Source organism: Aspergillus nidulans, chromosome I, assembly GCF_000011425.1.
Source record: "Aspergillus nidulans FGSC A4 chromosome I".
NCBI lineage: Eukaryota > Fungi > Ascomycota > Eurotiomycetes > Eurotiales > Aspergillaceae > Aspergillus > Aspergillus nidulans.
The window spans coordinates 3,176,712-3,199,423 of NC_066257.1; the positions used below are offsets into that span (position 1 = coordinate 3,176,712).

The following is a 22,712-nucleotide window of genomic DNA, read 5'->3' on the forward strand; positions in this document are numbered from 1 at the left end:
CTTTGTAGGTTGTAATTAGGATATTATGGCCATGCATTTCCTCCATTACCTCATATAGATCACACCCTGCTCGACCTGGCTGGGCCTCGCTTCAGCAATAATGTTCACAAAGCGTAGATAATGTCGTCTCGAGAGATGCTCTGCATAGATAGGAAGGCAACTGTTCTCCTGGTCGGCTGCTACACCGTCCGACTCAGGCTTTTCCGCAGGTACAGATCGAACGATGCTGATGGTTTACATAGAGCCACCGACTCAGTCAACGGACTTCAATGCGAAGAATGCGAAGAAAGGTTCTATTCCCGTTCCTGAGGTCTCAACGCGCTCTCCAGCCAATGGCTCCGAGGAGAGGTCGAGGTTAGACAGTTATGTATTCCTTATATCCAGCATCAACCCATTGAGGAGACACAGCTATGGCGTTAAATGTAATAGACTTGATATTCAGTCTTGCTGTCCATAGCACTACCTCTACTTGGCTTGCCAAAAAAAATGTTTTATTACTTGACACGTGGGAATCTCTGCAATACTTGTTAACCATAAGCGCACTTGGTTTGACGCACTGGAGCTTACATCCCTTGCATATCTAGTGCATCAGATGACTATGAAACGCAAAACACATGGCGTTGAGGTATTTCCATTTTATCCAGTGCAAACGTGCTGTGATATGGAATAACCTATAGTCCGGGAAATATATAAGGTATTATCCTAGACATTCATACTTTCTTCCGTGCTATTTCAACTGGAACTAGGTAGATCCTTTGACCTAGTATCTTACCTTCCAGGCCTCAGATAAGAACGGTGCTGGGAGACAGCGCAGCAAAATCTGTTAAATAGCATGAGCTGTCACGAGCAAAACATGTGGCAAGGAGAAAGACAAAGACTAATAAGCTATGTTATAGAAGAACCTGGTGAAAGTACTCTAGAATAGTACTATAAGGCAGGAAATGAAGGCTGTATCAATGCAATTTGGAAGTTCTACACCAGGTCCCACTAATAATGAGGATACACTAAAGTCAATCACAGAAGACTTAAAATTTTAAGGCAATGATATAGAGATTGTATTAAAGCACCTTTAGATAATCTGAAAGCTGCACAACTGCATAGACAACCATTTGGGTTTTGCAGCTGATGTAGACTCCAGTTGAGAGTCCTTCCACGTGCTGGTGGTACGACTGGCGTTTTTTAATCACTCCAGTCAGAAGTGCAAGGTCTAGCGTCTCTAGTGCTATGCTATTGAGCCTACGCACGGGATTCACTACCCAGATCATTAGTATCCGGGCTTGCCAGCCTAGACTTCTGCTCTATCCTTTTCGGCCTAAGTGATCAGACCATGAGCACATGTTCTCGCTGACCTAGAGCCGCAGTCAACTGGCCAATAGAGCCTTTAGGCCTCGTAAATTGTGTGTCTTGCACCGTACTCCCAGCAAATAAAGCTGGAGGATAATATACTCTGAGATGAATGTGCCAGAAGTTTATGATTCTTGATTCCACGCTTATTCTAATCCTAAAAATAGTAGTACTAGCATATATTTTCTTCTTTAGAAATGCTCTGGTTTTTATCGAGGATGGATGAATGATAGCACAGATTACTTCGATACATCAGTGCTGCTGAGATCCTGGTTGTTGGGCATTCTTGAATCAATAAAAATTCTGTTATTGAAAGCAGCAACCCAGAACTAGGTGTAATTGTTGACCAGGCAGAGCCAGACATGCGCTAAAGGCATCACTGTCAACCATCTGTATCGAATCTGGAAGATGTGGGGGCTTCTGGAGCACGGCGCTGGCACGCTGAAGTGGCCGTTGGTTGTAAAGAAACAAACCATACTAAGCATTTAACGCACATTACTTAAACCCGTCCGCTAATATCATGAAGTAGGTGCTCACTATTGACCGCTCGATATTTGAGGGGCGCTAAAGGCGCAAGTTTTAGGGTCCGTAAGGAATTCAGAATTAAGTCTACGCCGGGAGAATATGCTCTAAACAAGCTTGTCTTGATAAAGAGACCCCTGTTGTAGGACCTAATGAAGGCAACACAAGCGATGTGCCAGCCATTGATCCTAGGCTGAAGGCCAACCATGCTACTTTCACATGCGTATTTTCGGCTACCACACTACCCTGTTATCAGGTCTTTATGACAGAGCAAAGGGACAGCTCATGCATTTTCATTTAATGCTTAATGTGAGACTTTGCAAGGCGCTCTACTCAGAAGACGTACCAGGTTCGGTGTACATATATCCCAGCTATTGCAGGGCTCTGTTTTCCAGAGGCAACAAGCGGTTTTGATGACTTGATTTGGGGGTGCATAACTTCATTTTACTAGGGTCAAATCCTATGTGCAGGAACTACCCATCGAGACCCAATGCTCAACTCCATATATTTTAGACTAGCAGGCTGCGCTATACACGACATATTAAAGCATGTAAATTCTATGTAGTTTTTCTTTCGTGCGAGAATACAGACATCATCGGTAAGTGTCAACTACTGTAACGGGTGTAGGCAGTATTATTTTCAACTAGCTGTCCTGTATAAACGAGTATCACAAGCTTAGAGAAAGAAACAAAAAATAGAAGCGCAGATATCTTCCTCCTCCCTTTATCAACCTTTCTGACTTCCCGGACCTGTATGCCGACGGATCCCTTTTCCAAAGTTATGAGGACGGATCTCCTTTCCTAAGCTTCGAGGCCGCAATTTCCGAAGCTGTACACTGATGTTGCAGAAACCTTATTTAGAACCAGGTTGAGGGCATGGCCGACAACCAAGATCCAGGCCATAGCCTGTGACAACTACGTTCAAATTTGCTGTGTTAGAACAGAACCCTGAAATAACGCAACAGGCCACTGGCAGAAAGATACTTACCTCAAAGTATATATTAAGCTTGGCCGCATAATAAGAAACGAACGAACAACAGCCCCCGAGCTCTAAGGAAAACAGTTAATGAACTTCAAGACTGTCAAAGTACCACAGATCCAATTGTCTGATAATCTCTCAGCCAATCTCGGTATGCCAATGTACAATCGCGACTTAGCGATGAGCTTAAACAGGAGAAGAATACAGGTCCCAGCTTCAGAAACCACCAACTGGTGAGCTATATTTGTGTATCGTACGGAACTTGGCTTAGAACCATACCTCAGTGCATGAGGCTCTGTGTCTACATCCGCGGGAGCGTCTTGAGGTCTACCAGCGCGTGCGCAGTGCAGAGGCCCTAGAGGTCCAGAGAGCATTATGAAGGAGCAAGTAATAGTCAGACAGTGACAATTACTGCAGAGAGTATCGTCGCCAGAAGCTTCACACGGCCTACTACGGTTATCACCTTTCTGGACGACGGTGACACTGGAACCGTTCTGTGAACCCGTCAGGACCTACGATGTAGTGTTATATGCAGTTGTTTTTCTTCGAAGACTGACCAGAAATGCGATTGCAATCATCGCGGTCTACTTGGCCTCTGCCAACAGCGGGTCGTACAATCCTAACATCAACCCCCTTCCTTTCTTGCGAACTGGTGTTCAATTAAGACCGCCGCACTCGACAGTGAGAGAAAGAGATCGCATTGATGACACCATCCAGCAGATCCATCATACGAGTATATGTACGAAGTAGATGACCTCGCCCGGCGGAAACCCTCCTAGTCCCCGACCTCAGCTACCTATTCCCCTCGGTCACCGAGGACAATAACTGCGACATCAGCGGTGTTACCCAGGGGCCCCGCTCGATCTCTCTATTCGGACTACGAAGAATATATTTACAAAGCCGATCTGGATAACCGGGAGGATGAGGCGCGCTTATACGTTACGGAACCATGACCGATGCCCCGCCTACTTTGCCCTAACTCCCTGAGACCGATGACTACTGCCTTTTGGGCGGTTTTCCCGTGAGCAGCGCAGCACAATGAATGGCATGAAAGCCATGTCAAAGAGTGCCACTTTGTTCCTGAGCGCTAGGACGTTCTCACATCTGGTATGGGAACCGAGCAACGAAGTATGGAAGCGTTTTGACCCGTGTGACCAAATTCAGCTGTAAGCTCCTGCTGGTGTTGCATGGTTGATTTGACACCGATTGAGTTTGATCAAGATAACTAAGGTTCCGCCTGGAGGCAGCATAGATCGTAAACTCGCCCGACTGCGTTTAATCTCGAGCTGTATACCTTCTTGGCCGAATCGTGCCACTATTGACGGGAAGTAAGAGCCTCTTCATGACGGTTATGCGGACATTTGGGATTATATTGAACCAGCTTATGGATCGGAAGGGTTGACTAGGAGACAGCGCGGATGGATGCGGTGATGGATATTTGAGGCTTCCACTCTAGACCATAGAATTGGATTCGTGTGGCCCATTGGTCTGCACAAGTAGTGCAGTTTCCGTGATCCCGATATATAGTTTACGTCTTAGCAGCAACCGTCTCTCACATCTCACACCAATCCATCAACCATGCCCCTTGACACTGCCGGCTTGAGCTTACCAACATCAGTATCAGATTCTGGACAAGGCTGGTCTTTGTGCCTTTCGTCTGGCATGCAAGGCTCTGCACGCTAAATTGCAGACCACCTTTGCAGCTTTCTTCCAGCGCCTCACTGTCTTTAGCACCAGGGAAAGCCTCGACGGATTTGAAGCTGTCGCTCACACGCCACCTTCCGCCTCTACGTAAAAGAGGTAGCTCTGGTTGCTGATGTGTTCCGGGGCCTTTATAACCCCGATTTCACCACCTTTTCCGCAGCCAAGCGCTACAAGCTCCCCTAGCAGAGAGCTGGAAAATGGTGTGCCGAATACTACAAGCGAACTACCATGCCTACCAAACTGTGGTGGCGGAGCATCTCTCCCTCATCAGCTCGGATCTCCTGGCAGAGACTCTCGCCAGCTGCATGAGCAGATTCGAGAATCTTTCTGCCGTGGGGTTAAGGTTATACGGAAGTCAAGTCCTCCGTCCCTGCACGATACACCAGGGAAGCCAGCTATCTGGCTGGGCCGCCGCCCGCTTCGAGACCAGTTCGGCTACAGCCCGTTATTTCCCCCTTTCCCTCGGGCTCAGGATTCTTATCATGCGGCCAAGCTTGATGTATACTCTGAAGTAAATATCTTTCTGCCAGTGGCCTATTCGTGCTCCTGTTTCTCGGCGCTTCCAAAGGCTAAATCAGCCTCATCGACGACAATCCGAGAGCCATACACTTGCGCCGAGAATGAGCGGTGCCGTGGTTTCCGCCTGAGCAACTAATATTGTTCCAAGAAGGTTACTATGCTTTGCTTCCTGGCTTGTATAAGCTAGAGACCCTCCATCTCTGCATTCATTATACGGACTCGGTTGCGCGCAGACGTCTGCAACACCTGCTCAAAAGTACTACCACCGGTCTTAAGATCGTAAAGCTGTCTCAATGGAGGACGGTGGAAAAAATGAGCTCTGATCCGTGTATCTATCCTTCCCGCATCTTCATTTTCCCCGACGGTCGGAACTTCATCTTCACTGGGTCAAAGTTACTCGGGATGGCCTTCAGGCCGCCGCAATAGCGCCCCGAGCCTTAACAACGTCACCTTGGTCTCAGGAAACATAATCGACCCGATACTGCATTTTACGACATACGCGTTTACCGCTATGCGTCTCGCCTGTGGCGTTGCTTCTGTGATCCCTTCCCGATATCTCACTACATATCCAATACCTGTCGATTAAAGACCTCGCCTACCTCGGTAAAATATCATTGTCATCGCCGACCCGCGGGACGGCCTAAATGGCGGCCGAAAATTTCAGAGAAGTCAGGTTTTCCTCTGCTAGAAGACTATTCGAACATCGCTATCCGCGCCCCAATGGCTCAGCCAGCTGGAATAGAGAAGCTACACAGGAGGATCTCTCCCCAACATCACTGGTGTGTTTTTCGTCCCCAAAGCGGTCAAATATATCTTTATTCTCTCTGTCTTTTGTTCCCAGAGCTTTTCTAAATGGGTCACTTTACTATTACCAATGCAAAACTGCATTAAAGGCGTTATATCGAACGAACCGTCAGCACCCCCGTGGGACCCGCGATTTTCACCGCTTATGTTGGTCCCGGCAAGGGTCGAATCAAGGCACCCGAACCGGAGCTGATGCTCTGGTGGTTCGATGAGTAGGCTGATTCTTCGAGACAGCGTGCATGTGGATTACCTCGAACCCTATAACGGATGAATATACTGTATGCGCGTATAGACTCGTTCAGTAAGCTCCAAGTGTCCATGGGAAAATGTTTAGTTACCAGGCCAGACAAATTCGTAATCCAAATTAATGATGCCTTACTCATTAGTGGCTTCCAGCCAAGCTGTAAGATTGTAGAGCTTGAAAGGAATATAAAGAATAGATAAAAGAGGCCTATATTGTGGTTGCAGACTGGGCTCGTCGAATCCAAGCGCTCATTCGACACATTCCAGAGGGATTAAGAACGTGGTGAGCGCTGAAGAGTCGTGTGAACATATTAGGACGTTAAAGTGATAGCTCACTACTCTGAAGGTAGGGGTGGAATGCAGTCGTCTATATGGGCTCAGGGCGGTCAACTCAGCGTTGATGCAGCAGATCCTCATATTCTGGCTGTTAGTAACGCAACAGTCCAGAACCATTTGAATACTCAGCTGCCTGGATCTGTGCCCGCTCAGCGGACCTGATACTCTCTGGTAGCTGGTCAATGGCGGAGCAATCGTTCGAGGTGGAGTGGCGCCCACTTGTGATAGACGGCCACGACAAATCTATATTCTATCATAACCAGTTCCATATCAATTTCCATTCTAGTCGTGCCCGTCGTCTGTCTGAGGACTCGCACTGGTCCTCATCCCCGCTCCTCCGCTTCAGTCTGACTCCGGTCCTCTACATGCCCATGAGCAGGATCCTCATTTCCATCCTTCCCAAAAACACCCTCTTTAACCTCAAACCGGAACTGTTCTTCGTCCTCCCAAAGCTGCTCTTTCAACTTTGCATGCGCCCTCCAAACAGGCTTGATCTCGAACAGACGGTCCACAGCCTCCAGCGGAATCCCGCTCGTCTCGGGTATGAGGAAGAACGCAAAGAAGAAGGCGCAGAACGAGAGTGCGGCGAAGAAGAAGTACACCCCGTAGTGCATGGTTGCAAACATCTGCTTTGTGAATCGAGATATAAGGAAGTTGAAGAGCCAGTTGCTGGCCGTGGTCGCGGCTTGCGCAAGCGAGCGCAGGTTCGGGTCGAAGAACTCGGAGTTGCAGACCCAGGGGGTACCGTTCCAGGTCGGCGTGTAAACGGCCTGTATAGTACTTGTTTAGCGCGGGCTTTTGGTGTAGGGAGGGGGTCTGGAACGTACCGTCCAAAGGTAGAAGAAGAAGATCGCCGCGATACCACCACCGTTCAGGTGGTCGGTCGGGTTCTCCTCCGGTTGAACAACGTAGATATAAGCGCCGATCACCCACATGCACACGGAACCGATGATAGCACCTCCAAGCAACAGGTTCCGACGGCCCAGCTGGTCGACCAGGAAAAGAAGCCACACAAAGGTCATGACGGCCTTGATAACGCCAAAGATACCCGTCATCCAGCCGACATCGCTCTCAGAGACACCGATGCTCTGGAAGATCGTCGGGCTGTAGTAGTTAATTGCGTTAATGCCCGATCCGTTTTGCCAGAAGAAGAGCATGCATCCGAGGAAGAGGCGGTACAAGATCGCCTTGCGTCTGGCAACGGCCTGGAAGGGCTTCCAAAAACCAATTCCCACTGTTACGGCCTGCTCCTCCAGGGCTTGATCGATAGCGGCCACCTCTTCGGTGATATAGATGTCGGTTTCGTCGAGTTGGCGGATCCAGCAGAGGTTGGCCATGGCTTGGGCACGGCGGCCCTTGAGAAAGAGCCAGCGCGGAGACTCGCGGATCCAGAGGGAGCCGATGAAGAGGAGGCCTGCGGGGATGATCTGGATGGCGAACGGGATGATCCACTGCTGGTGCGTGGAGGGCATATGCATCTCGACTCCGTACTAGTGGCTAGATTAGCCGTCTGTAGTTGACTTGATCGTATTGGAGATGAGAGCACTTACGTTGATCCAGAACCCAACCAGTCCACCAATCTGCCAGCCAAGCTCATAAAAACCGACCAGCCGTCCTCGAATAGCTGGCGGTGCAAGCTCGGAAATATAGATAGGGATGATGTTTGAAGCCACGCCTGTGCCCAGTCCTGACAAGACGCGTCCAGCGTACAGGATCCCTAGTCCAGTCGAGCCCGTTGCGCCGCAAGTTAAGCCGGCGCCGAGCGTGAAGATGGCAGACGCGACGACCAGGTTCCATTTTCGTCCGATCAAGTGGCCGAGGCCGTAGGTGAGGATGGCACCAAAGAACGCTCCCGCAATGAACAGCGACACGATATTCTCGCTGATCAGGTCTACCTGGCTATCCGTCTTCTCGTCGAAGCCGAACTCATGTTCAAATGACGATAATGTGATTGTCGTGCCAATAAAGGCCGATGTATAACCGATCATGTTGGAGCCGCATGATGCAATAAGGGCTAGCACGTAGATTCGCCAGTTGTACACGGACTTGGGGGTCGGCCGGTCCTCGACCAGATGCAGCACGCCGCCCATGATGATAGTAGGCAGTTTTGGAAAGAGGTTGTGAATGAAAGAGACTCAGACGTGGGAACGGCTTCTAAAAAGCGTCCGCAGAAACTTCGGGGGTTTGTCAACTCTAGCCCTCTCCACACTCAGGTTTCCTTTGGGGTTCACCACGGTGTCTGGGGCATAGTGAGTGGGCAATGCGAAGCTGCGATACGTCGAGCGTCACGTCAGGAGCAGAGAACTGCCCGGGGAAGCATTTTCCCCAGGCTGTTCTTCTTTATCCGCCTGGAGACGGTTTAACTCCAATCCATCTGGGAGCTGTGACGCACCAGGAGCGAGTCTGGGGTTAATCGCTCAGCCATCAGACTTGAGAAGATTCTGCCGGTGTTAGTGGCCGTTCACTCTCCATTAATCCATGTCATGGTCTAAGTCCACTCATCGGCCCGTCAGCCAGTCAGAGGCCCAGTCGGGACCGCTTTCCCACTGGCCCCGACAGCTTCGGCCCGGGTCGGGCGGAACGGGCTGGAAAAGCCCTTAGCCCTGGCTCGGAAAGTGGCCGAGCACGGTATGAACGGCAGAACGTTGACTCGGGTGCAAATCTGACACCGTTGAGGAGAAGCGCACTTAAGACGCGGAGTTTTGTTTTCCATCACTCTATCTGGGTGTAAGTTATTTATGATCTATTAGTGAAGAAACAGAATCTGGGCAACGGCTGAATGTCTGGTTGACATAAAGCTTGACTTGGCTACTTGTTGGCTACTTGTTGGCTACTTATTGGCTTCTTGGCCTCAGGCCGCCAAGCTTAACTATTGACCTATCAGGGTTAGCCCTTGGCGCTGCCAATCAGGTTGGTCAATCTGGCCCCAGTTGGGCTAAAGCTACAGAGAACAGGTCCTCCACGGGGTTGTCTTTTCAACTCCTCATCCGCAGACAAAACCAGCTTTTGTAACGCGGATCGAGACTGAAGGAGGCTCGCAATCTCTGGAGTTGGGTAGGGCAGAAAGTCAAAAATGGACCGATACATAATCTCCGTGGCCTCCGTTCGGATACATGGCTAGTTCGATCGCTCCCTAGCTGGCCGAGATGCACGTGATCTCAGGTGTCTGCTCAATTCGATGGCTCCTGGTTGATCTTTCGTATGGGAAATAGAAGCCAAATGTACGACGATTGCTTCAGAGTATTACGGACTGGTGATAAGGATTCAGAACTTGGCTTATGAAGATCGTCGATGTCTACGGGAGATTCGTCATAATCGGAGGTCTATTTTTGAGTAATAGGGTGCCTCAATATACCGGCTCTTTATTGCCCCTGTTCCAGATTAGGCAGCAGATCGGTTGCAGGGGTTCACAAAGTGAAACTCTTCCTGGTCAGCCGAGGCCATGATCCGGAAGTTGGTGTCCTGTATGTCTCAGGTCGAAGTTCTAGCCTTGAACGAATAACCTCCCATTCGTCCGTGACTCGATTTTGGATATTATTAGATCTACTTGGAGTACGTCCAAAATTGGCTCTCCGCCTCGTCTGTACCTAGTGTCCGTACCTGGCGATAAAATTGTCTAGTTACCGAGATGACCAGCGTCCCGCCGCCGTCAAAGAAAATTCGCCGATTCCACCATAAATCAAGGTACGGCTGTTTTCTGTGCAAGCAGCGGAGGATAAAGGTACTGTTCACCCTTCTGGGCGGCTTTGTATGATCTGGTTTGACCGGTGCAGTGCGATGAGACTAAGCCCGCCTGCGGAAACTGGACGCAACGGGGCTTCGACTGTTCCGTCCGGTATCTTAGCCAACAATGGAGTCACCCATTAGGGCAGACGAGCAATGTCTCGTTACTTGGGCGGATTCCTACTCGTATCTCTGAGACGGGGATAGGCCCGTCCTTCTGTCGCAGGTGTACGCGCGACCTGGAGCTCTACTGCCACTCCCGTGCCTCCCTCGTCTACAGAGTATCTGGCGCGAAGCACTGCCAGAGCTGGCAGGATCTTTTGCCTTTATCAGCCATGGACTGCTCAGCGTCGCGTACATCCATATGGCGTCGCTGTCCCCGGAGACTTCGCGGAGCTTACTCGGAGAGTCCGCCTTCCACGTCGACCAGGCTCTTCCGCAGTATTTAGAAGTCATCAAGAACATCAACAAGGACAATACCGCCGCACTCTTTGGCTTCGCCATGTTCATTAATGTGATCACCGTGGAGAGTGTTAGCGAGGAATGCGGCGCCCTTCTCCGGGTCGCACGCAACGTGCCGTCGAAGCGACCAGAAACCATCAAGCGGCTCGCAACGCATGCCGTGCGAGTGATTCACGGGCAGCAAGGCATCTTCAGCATCTTCTCGAGATTCCAGCGCTGGACCTCGAATATCCTGCTGTACCCTGCCATCGAACGGCGTGGCGCCCCAGTGCTGCGCGAGCCCACAACGAGCTGGGTCAGCGTTGAGGATGGACGCTTAGCTAGGCTGAGTCTTTTATGGGAGAGAAACCCAGCCGTCCCAGCGACTGAGTCGCAAGCCCTGTGCGCCGCTCTTAATAGTCTTCGTGCCGCATTTGTGGTGGTCACCCAGTTGACCGTTCCGGCCCTCGCTCAAGCAGGTCATGAAGACCCTTGCCAAATCGAGCCTGCCGCTGTGGAGTTAGAAGAGATCCATAGGCGACTGTCCGCTGTACGCCTCGACGATGTGCTTAATGTGTTCACATGGCTTATTCTGATCCCGCGGGACTTTGATCGTATGATAAAGGAGGGCAATATGTATGCCATGGTTATGCTTGCATACTATGCGATCCTGCTCGATCGCACCCGCTCCGGTCTATGGTGGATTCACCAGCTGCCTCATCGCTATGTGTTGATGGCAGAGCTGGTCCTTGGAAAGGAAAGGAGAGAATGAATTGACTGGCCATTGGCGGTAGTCCGGCCCTGGCGATAAGAAAGGAGGTTTGAAGCCGCTATATTGAAACAGTTCGTATATCCCCTTGTGAAGAAACTCAATGGCGGCCCAGTTGGACGGCCACTGCGGATCTTTGGTATCATGCTATTGCTGTGGAGTCATGACACCTGTTAACTGACTCGCTGAAACCCACATGCACCGGACAGTTACGGCACTAGAGAATAATAAACTAACTCTTGGACACTATCCTAGCGGACTCTCACAGCGTTTCATTCTGGAAGGATGGCGAACCGCCCAATGATCATCGGTTCTGTACGTTGTACGATGAAGTTTTCGATCTAGCGATTTAAGACCCCAGGATTTGAGCCCCAGTTTCAAGCTACTCCAATACCCCAGAGCTTCCATCTCTCGCGAAGTAGAGTAAGCTCCTGGCTGGAATTAAATAAGACATGTCCTGAGTGCTGGAAATAGCCTCGTTTCGACGTCCCTTGCGACATAATCCTTGTATAGCACTCAGCGCGTTTCAGCCCTGTATCCAGGGGCTAAATTTGAAGTAAACCTGAATCCTAAAAAAAAAAAAAAGAAAATTGCCGATGTTCTATGCCTTATCTCCCGTCTAATTGTTCCGAATGACAGCCTATCCTGCAGAATGGCGACGTCGTCGAGGTAGATCACCTCGCGCTGCATCCCTAATCAAGCAGCAGTGTTAGCGACGTCACTATGCGTATCGATATACGAAACGCATTGGCGACACATTCGATCGCGTTTGCGAGCAAACAGCATTTTGCGGGGTTCCCTTGAACCGTTGAAGATGTGCATTCGGTAGATCCACAGTGGCCATGGAACCAAGCAGGTTACCGAGATTCCTCGGTACACCTGAGTCAGGACCCATGAGGCTACCATGAAGAGACCTTTCGATATTCTTGTACCGAGCTGCATATGTTTCAGCAGTCAGAAATACGTTTTCGTTGAAGCGAGACTTGCGACTTTTAGGTTCTCGTCACACGCCTGTGCCTGAACCTGGCGGTCTCGATCGAGCCATCAACAAGTCATGCGGCCCCCAAGCTGCAAAGGGAAAGCCATGGCTCGCTAGCCCTGAGATAGGTTCCAAGGTACCCACCAATCAGGTCTCTTTCTGTACGCCAGTTTGCCGATCTCATTTACAGAGTAGTGGATTGCGGTATTCCAGGGCCGAGGCGAAATGGCGTATTGCGTTAGGGTTCTCGTTGATTAGTCCAGACCTAATTCAGAACCAAGCTGACATGTTCAGGACAAGCAAACAACATGTCGGATGTGCGTTTCTCCATCTGATATGGGTACCTTTTCGTCTCCATTGTTGGATTCAGGGGCAGCCGATGAACGAGTACTTAAAGCCCTAACTGCTCCCTGGCGCGCTTCCGCGGACCGTCACGGTATCTGTGAAAGGTAGGGCTGAAGTCATCATGTTCCGCCAAGTCAGTTCAGCTTGTGCCCTCCTGGGTCTGATTCTCGGTGCTTCTGCCACCAAGGCCACTGGCCCTGGCCCCGAGGCTTGCGGCAACTTGACGCAGCTGCTTGGGTCAAAGACGGTCGTGTCTAACACCCTGAGCATCAACTACATCGACTCGACCCAATCCTACTACAACACCGAGCAGAGCAAGTACAAGCCCTCATGCATAGTCTACCCCGTCTCCACCGACGATGTCTCTATCGCAATCAAGGCAATCCGACGTTCCGATTCCCGCTTCGCTATTAAGGCCGGCGGCCACAACCCTAACGATTTCTACTCTTCCGTCGATAAAGGCGTGCTGATCGACCTGTCTCGCATGGCTGAGCGGTTCTACGACGAAGAGTCGACCCTCGCAACCTACCAGCCCGGCGGCGACTTTGGCGATATCTATGATTACTTTTCTCAGTGGAACCGCACCGTCGTCGGCGCCCGTCTCGCCGGCGTCGGAACCGGCCTCGCCCTTTCTGGCGGCCTCTCCTACCTCTCCAGCCAGTACGGCCTCGCCTGTGACTCCTTCCGCGAGCTCGAGGTCGTCCTCCCGTCCGGCGAGATTGTCACAGCGTCCGAGTCGACGAATCCAGATCTGTTCTACGGCCTGCGCGGCGGTGGCGGCAACGCCTACGGCGTCGTCACCAAGTACACCGTGCAGTCATACCCGGCCAACACCTTCTACGCTGGCAACATCATCTACCTCTTCCAGCAGAACACCGCCGTGCTGGACGCGATTACCAACTTCATCCAGTACAACGACGATCCCAAAGCCGCCATCATCGGGACCTACGAGAAACTGCCCACGCCAGGGTTCGAGCACAACCTCGACGAGGCAATCATCATGTTCCTGGTGTATGATGGCCCAGACGCAGGCGACGTCTTCAAGAACTTCACCGACATCCCGCACCTGGCCAATACCCTCAAGCAAACTGACTACAACGGGGTCGTGAACCTGCCAATCCCGGGCAGCGCCGAACTCATCAAGGGCCGGAATACCTTCCGCGTGTCGGTCCACAGTGGCGATGAGAAGGGCAAAGAAAGCCTCAACAAGCTGTACGAGAAATGGGTCGCCTGGGGCAACGAGAACAAGGGCAAGTACCTCCTGACCTCGATGGACATCCAGCCGATTCCGAGATCGCTCACCGACGCATCAAATTCCAACTTTGGCGGTAACGCCATGCAGATGCCTGATGGGCCATGGTTCTGGGTGAATTTCCTCCTGACGGCGTCGTCACTGCTGAGCGAGGAGGAACTCGAGGAGGCGAATCAGAGCTACAAGGAGATGGTCGAGTCGGTGCCCCCAACAGAGGGCTTGCCGCTGTTCCTGAATGATGCGAGCCACGATCAGGATCCGCTGACCACTTTTGCTGGTTATCAGAAGCTCAAGGAGATCAAGGCGAAGTACGATCCCGATGGGTTCTTCAGTAAGCGAACTGGAGGGTGGGCTTTTCCCTAAATGAGGACCGCGCCTCGTATATGGGCGAAATGTGTATGTTGGTCCCGTATATATATGCTTTTAGATATAGTGTTGATATTAGAAACAGCTGTTTCTCTGAGTCGGTGTAAGCGTCTCTGTACTTACTATCTCTTCAAACTATGTCATGAAATATCTCAAGCAAGAGCTCCCAACCTCTTGGCCGGGTTGGGGCTGGCTGGCTACCCAGTAATTGCGAAGCCACCATAACAAACCCCCTTTGATTTTACGTAAAGAAAAATGCACCTTAACATTTAGATGAGAGTAGGAGGAATATACTAAGTTGGCGCGACAAATACTCGTGTCTAACCAATAGCAGGCCTCTCCTGTAGGCGCCAAAGTGTGATGTGATTCAGTGTGGGCTGCATACTGAGCGGGTGCCGGCGGTTAGAGATTTAATGTAGCCGCCATACTTACCCCGTGTATCTGAACTTCTTTAAAGTACCATCGTTAGTGTTGTAATGTAGGCGCTGGGGACGGGCCGGTCCTTGCAGTTGCATAAGAGAATCCGCTGTGAGCAAAGTCTAAGCGCCCGTATACTCAAATCGGAACAAAGCCTTCCATTTATATTCGGTGACAGAGGCCGGTCAGGGCCCTTTGTGCAGCAAGTATATAGCTACCTTAGCCCTCTTTCGTCCATACCAGTCCCAACCTGCGATACACTCTGGACCGCGTACTCGGTTACTATGACATCTCAGCGCACCATGTCGCTCTACCGCACTCTGCTTTATCTCCTCTCCCTTTCAGCTGGATCTCGCGCAATAGAACAGGATGAACTTCAAGATTTCGGTAGATATTCTTCAGATGTTTCGCGCATCCTACTCACGAAGACGGTCTCTTACACTGGACCTGAAAGTGCGCCGATACCAACAACATATGGTAACCTTGTTGACACCTCCCAAAGAATCAGAAGTAACAATCATTCAGACAGAACCGATGCCTTCTCCGGTCCGCCGCAACGCAAGCTTTCGTGCCCACCACAGCGGAAGCAATGCGGCGACACCTGCATCCCTTCAACGCAAGACTGCTGCGCGGCCTCCGAGCACTGTCTTCCAGGGGATTACTGCTATCGCCACTCCGGCTCCGTCCGCTGTTGTCCAGAAGGTCTAGCCTGTTTCCAAATCAGCGGGGATGTATGCTTTCAGCAGACTGTCGTGTGGTATGAGGAGATTCATATTATCGATTTGAACGAGGAAGAAATCATCACATCATGGGATATAGTAGAGTCAGTATACCGTACAAGCTCAAGGATTACCATCACAGCTTCATATCCTAGCGAGGGTCGAGCGTCTTTCACGAGTCTCAGTGAGGGTATAGTTGAAGCGGCCGCGACACCAGTGACTTTGGCTCTGGACGAGATTCCCACGAGGACAGTGGCATTAGGTGCCCATACAACGGAGGCGATGCTGTCTGATCCTTGGTCTGGAGGTGAGGGGCAAGTTGTTATGGAATTATGAACGTTCCCAAGGGTCTGTGGATTATATATATAATTTCCCAGTCACTTCTGTGCACGGAGTTATATATTTGATTGCCTGAGTGGTCGAGTTTCGAGATGAAGGATCCGCACTTGACGGTTATGCAGGACTTTGATCTTCCATGTTCAGCTCAATCAAAACCACAGACGCCTCCGTATAAGCATGATTTTGTATCTGAGCTAATCAGTGGATTTTGATGAGGAGACTTTTGGTCTGGAACTTCCGGCGTTTTGCCGACAAAGTATGCTTACGTCACGTGATTCACTGTAGCTCGTTCGACACCACCCAGACTGGAGTATCAGCTAGAGAAAATAGAATACATGTCTTGATTCTATCACACACTCACACACACTTATACACACACACACACAAAAATCCCTTGTCATGTTGTGTAGCGTCTGTAGCTGCCTTGATCGTTCCGCGTACGGAATGTCAAGTGGCTGTGCAGGGCTGAGACTAACCTCCTAAGGCTGAGAGATGGATACGGATAGTTACGAGATCTCCGCTTAGTCATGTGGATCGGGGTCTTCTGACCTCTTTCCTTTCTTTCAGGGAATAGATCAATCTACAGCAGAGTGCTGATAATGAGTGCTGCCCATCAATAAAGTAGGAAAAAGAAAACTAACTAACTGAATTAAAAGAAAGAGCAGTCCATTACTTAGTAGGCTTGGATAATTATATAAAATTCTGTTATAGTGCATGGATCGTGAGTTGTACACTGCGGGTCTGCACCGAGGCTTCGCGCTGCTTAGATCGACTCCCCATCCTCGTCTTCCCTCAGCTTCGCCTTCGATTCCCAGATTCTGCTCTCTCCCTTTTCCAACACACTCATCCTTCTCTAGGGGGTTTCTTTGCCCTTCTCAGTATTTAATTTTACCAAGGGGTTTCTTCCAATTTCAATTCGCTTTTTGTTCGTCTATCTTTTGATCTTCGGGTCGCGTGCTAATTTTCGCTGTTCTGCCGACTGTGACTGTCCTAAGCCATCGTAATGGCGTTGAATGGGACCGACAAGATTGATCTGGGGAAGCCCCAGTTCTTCCCATACGTGGCTGGAGCTGATCGTGCGTTATGTCTCCCCGTGTTGATACGGCAAGGTATTAACAGTTGTTGGCCTCAGATCGTTGTTAGCATTATGCTTACCTCCCTCTACGTCAATCGATACAACACTTCAAAATCCTTGATAAGAATCGTGATCCCGTTGCCGAGCGAGAGTTCCTCTAGTCCGACATCGAATTCACCCCCGTTCCTCTGGAAGATGAGAATGGCCGCAAGGAACCCCACGAGCCGAAGCGACGTGTATATGGCCGGGTTGTGATCCGGACGCCAAACTCTTCCCGCTTCGCCAACCACATTCACAGTCGGATTGTGCAGAACTTCCCGTTCTTGGTGGAACTGTTCTACTGGGTCCTGAACTACGCCTTCTATTCTTGCACCAAGGCCATTTCGCACGCTCTATCTCCGGCTGGAACGGACGTTGTGCAGCTCGCTCAGGACCATGGGATTGCTATTCTCGACTTGGAGCACCGTTCGATCTTCAGCATCTTCTTCCCGATCGGGGAGTCGGACTTCCAGGCATACTTTCCAAATGGACACCCCGGGTGGATGACCTTTAATCGCACCTACTCGCTGGTGCATATTCCAGGGACTGTTGTGTAAGTGCTTGTTACCTAACTACAAGCGGTCCAGGCTGACTGTCTAGCTTCCTTTCGTGGTGGTATTGGGCTGCCCCCGACCATGAGCGATTCGCAATCGCCCGCCGCACGATGACGCTCGGAAACTTTGTCGCATTCGTGGTCTTCTGCTTCTTCCCTTGCATGCCACCCTGTCTGCTGCCCGAGTCTTTCAACTTCCACAACACCGTGCGCCAGGGGAACGCTGAAAGCGTGTGAGTTGGTGGGAAGATGGTCAACCAGCTGGCAGCGATGCCGTTGCTTGCACTTCACATACATCTATCACTCCAAGTTCTGGTAACTTTTCAACGGCGGGCGGAGGACTCTCCGGTCCATGGCGACGACCGCTATCTTCGTCATTTTTGGCATCCTGTACCCTGTCTTGGTCCTGTCGGTGGTTGTTGCCACGGCTAACCACTACTGGCTCGATGCGACGATCGCAATGTTCTCGTCGTTACTTGCTTCCTGATCAACCGGGTCTGGCTCATTTTGTTGCCGTTGGAGGATTTGTTCCTCTGGGCAATTCGGTTGGAGAAACCAGTTCCGACGACCGGATTCCGACTCCGCAATAGCCGCCAGGCCAAGACCGGTGATGGTTTTGAAGATTCTGAGCAATTGTTGGAGCGCTACTCGTAATGTTGGCGTATGAAGATTGATTTATGAGCAAACTATCTCTGCATATAGATATAATAATTACGTATATATACGCGCATCTACATCGAAAATATGGTATAGAAGAGTGCTTATAGTCCATACAAAGGAACAATGCAAGTCGATATTGCTTCTGAAGGTGTTCTCTCTTGTAGGGTGTAATGGCGTGCTTCGCGTACGAGGATTTCGACTGGACGTATAATAACCGCGAGTCTCTTACATTTGAGGTAGAGCCATATGTCCAACTCTATTACCACCAATTCGTTATGAGATATCTCATAGACAACTATCATCGTCTACACCGCTGCGGGGTGGCAGTTGGGACTACTATCAAGGAATAACCTTCAATTCTTTCGTTAGCGTTCGACGATGCATAAGATCAGTGGCGTCCTTGACCACCATCGGGCAACAAGGTATCCGTGCGCCTGGATAGATTTGTCAACGATTGACCAGGCCGTATTTGAGACCCAGGGTCCCCATGGAACGGCCTTGTCACAGGGACTTGCGAGTTGGCTATAACCTCGTAGTGACAACCTCTTGTGCTTCAACGAGCAACTCTCCTCCGTTTTCGGCGCTCTACGGTCGGCCTTCATGACCAACACTGGAATGTAATATGGAATACTACGCTAAATCAATCTAAAATCAAGAAAGCTATGTCCGCAGAAGAACAGCCTTCAGAGCTTTGCCCTCTTTGACGTCCTTGAACGTCCGCTCAAACTCGTTGACACGGTAATAGGTGACCATCTGGTCGAGGGGGAATTGACCCCTTGCATGCTGCTCGATCAGGTAAGGCAGGAACTGTCGTCATTAGCTTAACGTTGCTGTCACTGAGATTCAGACTACCTACCTTCTGTGTATCGCTGTCACCCTCGCAGCATCCGAGATACTGTCGACCCATGACGAGGTGTGAGAAGACGTCGACACCTGCACGCACACCGGGAGTAGGAGCACCGACGGTGGCACCTTTGCCCCGAGTTCCAAGACAATCCAGCGCCTTCTCAACGGATCTGGGGGATGCCCGCACAGTCGACGGAGTTGTCGACACCGTTGCTGCCCGAAATCTTCTGGATCTGAGCCACGACGTCGGTGTCCGAGCCAAGCACGGCATGTGTCGCGCCCAGCTTCTTGGCCAGCTCCAGCCGTTGCGGCTGCAAGTCGATCGCGATGATCGTTTTTGCATTGCGCAACTTTGCGGCCATGATCGCACTCATGCCCACAGAGCCAACACCGAAGACGGCAACAGATTTGCCCGGCTACACGTCCAACGTGTTCAGGATGGCGCCAGCGCCAGTCTGAATTCCGCATCCGAGCGGGGAGAAGAGGTCGAGGCGGGTATCAGAGGGGACCTTGACGACCGAAGCGCTGCTGACGATCGTGTGTCGCGCAAAGGAGCTCTGCCCGAAAAAGTTGCCATGCACTTTGGCGCCGTTAGCATCCGCTAGCGTCAGGCTTCCGTCCGATCGCTTCTGGCCGAAGTTGCGAGTGACCCATTCGGAACAGTAGGCGGGATGGCCTTTGTCGCATTGGGAGCAGGCTCCGCAATGGTCGAAGCTGAGGAGGACTTTGTCGTTCTTCCTGACGTGCTTGACCTTCTCACCGACTTCGAGGACCACCCCGGCGCCTGGGATGGTGGGTTAGCCTTGATCTTTGGTGAATATGGGAGAGCGAAGGCAGTACCTTCGTGGCCGAGCACGCTGGGGAATGCAGCGGGAAGTGTCCCGTTCATGCAGGAGAAGTCTGTGTGGCAGATCCCGGTAGCGTGGATCTCAACGAGCACCTCGTCGGCGCGGATATCGTCGAGGGTGATCTCTTCGAGCTTGGGAGGGACATTCACCTCCCTGGAAACGAGGGCCTGAGTCTTGACTGCCATGATGATTAAGATCGCGTAGGTGAGGAGGAACTGAAGGGGTATCTTGATCTTGAAGCTGGATATGTGAACGACAAACCCCCAACATCTGACTTACCTGGAATATATAGGCAGAGCTACCCATATCAAACCCCGGTCACCCAACCCGAGAGCTCTTGATCGCCCTACATTGAGGAGCCAAAGTACCGACAATCCATGAGCCAGTGTCGAATTGGTCCAGGCACCGCCTTGCGCTCCAACACAGCAGTATGGGTTTTGGGGATGAACCAAAATTTGAAGGCAATCTCTCGCGACCCCGCAAGGATGGATGAGCTTGAGGCAAAAGGGAATCTACCGAAATTTGCTGCCAGAGGGGGCATCTCGTCGATCGAATCCCCAATGAAGCTCTTCCTGCCTCCATCCCCGCATGCTCCACTGACCCCGGACAATCCCCAGTCTTGTACATTGCAGCCACAGTGCATCTTAGAATATAAAGTCAACTTGTAGTTTCGCTCTGGAATGCTACGTCAGAGTAATTGCAGCTGGCAAGGCATCTACATAGTATAGCGGGACAATCTACCACCCCTGCAGAACAGAAGCTGGAAACTAGCGTCTAGCCAGAGATAACCGTTGTATAAAGCTCATAGTCCGTCGTAGTCTGACGCTATCCAAGAGATTTCAGAACCTACGTAGCAAGATAGTTCACAACATACCCTCCGCTCTATCGATCATGCATCACTCGACGAAACTGGAGCCCGCAACGTAGCTACCTCAACCGCCCTCTGCACCATATCAGCAGTCCCAGTGGCGACAGCCTTCCTGGTCCCAGTACCACTCTCAGCTAGAGCTAGAGTCTGTATCCATTTGATCGGCCCAGGAGGCAGATCAACCTGCGTCCCCGACCACTCCAGCGCGCGCCGAATGCCGTCGTCCAGATCCGGCAGCATTCCCGTCTGAAACTGGAACCCGCCCCCAAGACAGGTCGGGATATCATCGTGTTCAATATCTGCCTTCAGTGTGTCATACACATCACTGCTGGGCAAGAATTGGATCTTGGATGCAGTGGCCGGGTCGATGAATGACTTGATGATCGACCAGAACCGCGCGAGAAAGCTGGGAACGTTGCAGCACTACGCGTCTATTAAAAAAATACCCTTCCTACATGGGATACTACCCGCGGACGGGAGGGGAGAGGGGTTGGGAAAGATTAATTTCTTCTTTTCTTACTCACATAACATCGATAAATCGTTTCTGGGAAACACGTTGCGAGGATCCAGCTGATGTCGCGCGCAAACTCACGCAGGTCCCACGCCTGCCGCATGCGCAGCGGGCCGGCGTCGACGAGATAGACGCAATTGGTGACTGGTTTCCTGTGAGCAGCTGAGCACAGCGGTAGGACAAAGCGCGGGTAGTAGTTGAAGTAGGTTAGGGCGCGCTGCGCCATGTTGGGCGATTGTGGTGGCGAGGCCGCTGCTGATATGGAAACAGAAGCCGTTGAGTCTGCGTCTGCCGGATCGCCGGGTATAATCGCCTTGGGCATATCGCGCGTCTTTCGCCAGTGCGCAAGGCCTTCTTTATCTATGGCCGAGATGTCGAACATGAGCAGGGGCCGGCCGGAGCGGTCGCAGCGCCCTGTCCAGTGGGGGTACTGTCGTCCCATCCTGGGTCAGCGCAACGACTATTTGCCGGACTCAATACTTCAACCGGGGCAAATGGCATGGACATACCACGGCCCGAGTCTCTTCGAATTCAGCCACACTGAGCAGATCGTAGAGACGGATTGCGTCGTTGTCGTTGTGGAAATCGAGCGCCTGCTGGAATTGTTCTAGCGCCTTGGAAGGATCCAGCTTGTTGGCTTGCAGGAAGCGTCTTGCTCTGTTAGTAGTGCGTGGATTGCGGTTATAGATCGGTATTCTCGTATACTTACAAGAGGGTCACCTCGTCTGTGAAGCCGTCGGCTACGTCCTCATCCTTGAGCCCCTGCGGGCGCTTCAGAAGTCCCTTCTCGGCGCAGAGACTGGTGAATGCTGTGGTGGCAGATGCCTCGTTACTGTTAGCGGTCATCATCGAGTCTGGTCTGGCTGCTGTATGTCGGTTAGAGAGGATCTGTTGGTGGCGCTTTCTGGATGAGTCGGTAGCAGGTGTGAGAGGGAGGTCAAACAGCAATCAGAGACAGGATCAGGACAGTTTGTTGACAAGGTGAGAAGGTGATGAATCGATGTTGTGTGACCTTTTTGCTTTTTCGTTTTTTTAGACCGCTAGTCAGATTGATTAGCGTTTTTGCAAGGTGGCTGTGATGCATTATGCATTTTTCCTGCAATTCACATTCTGCTCGAAGGACTGGACTGACACGCATCATACTGCTCTAGATAGACTGCCTAGCTGTAGATCATGACCATATTTAGTTTTCGTCGATAAACGATCCCCGCAGTATAGAGTGGCCCACTCAGAGAAGAAGAAACAAGGGTTATGACCTCGCATCAGATCAGGATCAGAAGACGAACTTGTGTTTTCGAATCTTGTCTGCGTTCTTTATCATTCCAATGACATCAAGGTACCCGCAAAATAATAGGATCGTCGATGGCACTCATAAGTTGTCTATACAAACCCGCGGCTGAATGGAGCCCAAGTGGATCTCGCTTGAACGTCATATCGATGCAAACCACAGTTCATCATTGAGATTCAGATTTTGCCCTCAGCTCTATCAATCCAGCGTCACTCATGGATACT

At 51.1% G+C, this 22,712-nt stretch overlaps 6 protein-coding genes across 6 annotated transcripts, besides 1 other annotated feature; 3 read left to right on the top strand and 3 right to left on the bottom strand.

The window, feature by feature from the left end:
* Positions 1–22,712: part of a sequence feature (contig 1.113 1..316066(1)) that runs on past both edges of the window.
* On the top strand, positions 5,788–6,087 carry ANIA_11530 (uncharacterized protein; the record flags this gene model as incomplete). Its single annotated transcript, XM_050611120.1, has 2 exons — positions 5,788–5,846; positions 5,961–6,087. 2 exons carry the CDS (start codon positions 5,788–5,790, stop codon positions 6,085–6,087), a joined length of 186 nt encoding a protein of 61 aa, XP_050467175.1.
* ANIA_06805 (sugar porter family MFS transporter) lies at positions 6,653–8,540 on the bottom strand (the record flags this gene model as incomplete). Its single annotated transcript, XM_659317.2, has 3 exons — positions 6,653–7,220; positions 7,278–7,940; positions 8,001–8,540. The coding sequence occupies 3 exons, from the start codon at positions 8,538–8,540 to the stop codon at positions 6,774–6,776; spliced, it is 1,650 nt and encodes a 549-aa protein (XP_664409.1). The 3' UTR covers positions 6,653–6,773.
* Positions 10,079–11,386, top strand: ANIA_06806 (uncharacterized protein; the record flags this gene model as incomplete). The annotated part of the gene is made up of 2 exons (XM_659318.1): positions 10,079–10,134; positions 10,381–11,386. 2 exons carry the CDS (start codon positions 10,079–10,081, stop codon positions 11,384–11,386), a joined length of 1,062 nt encoding a protein of 353 aa, XP_664410.1.
* ANIA_06807 (uncharacterized protein) lies at positions 12,829–17,704 on the top strand (the record flags this gene model as incomplete). The annotated part of the gene is made up of 7 exons (XM_659319.1): positions 12,829–14,290; positions 14,405–14,428; positions 14,986–15,768; positions 16,512–16,521; positions 16,828–16,876; positions 17,037–17,467; positions 17,515–17,704. The coding sequence occupies 7 exons, from the start codon at positions 12,829–12,831 to the stop codon at positions 17,702–17,704; spliced, it is 2,949 nt and encodes a 982-aa protein (XP_664411.1).
* On the bottom strand, positions 18,788–20,006 carry ANIA_06808 (NAD(P)-dependent alcohol dehydrogenase; the record flags this gene model as incomplete). The annotated part of the gene is made up of 5 exons (XM_659320.1): positions 18,788–18,934; positions 18,984–19,099; positions 19,161–19,323; positions 19,396–19,757; positions 19,814–20,006. 5 exons carry the CDS (start codon positions 20,004–20,006, stop codon positions 18,788–18,790), a joined length of 981 nt encoding a protein of 326 aa, XP_664412.1.
* ANIA_06809 (SEC14 family lipid-binding protein) lies at positions 20,711–22,046 on the bottom strand (the record flags this gene model as incomplete). Its single annotated transcript, XM_659321.1, has 4 exons — positions 20,711–21,112; positions 21,214–21,630; positions 21,710–21,857; positions 21,910–22,046. The coding sequence occupies 4 exons, from the start codon at positions 22,044–22,046 to the stop codon at positions 20,711–20,713; spliced, it is 1,104 nt and encodes a 367-aa protein (XP_664413.1).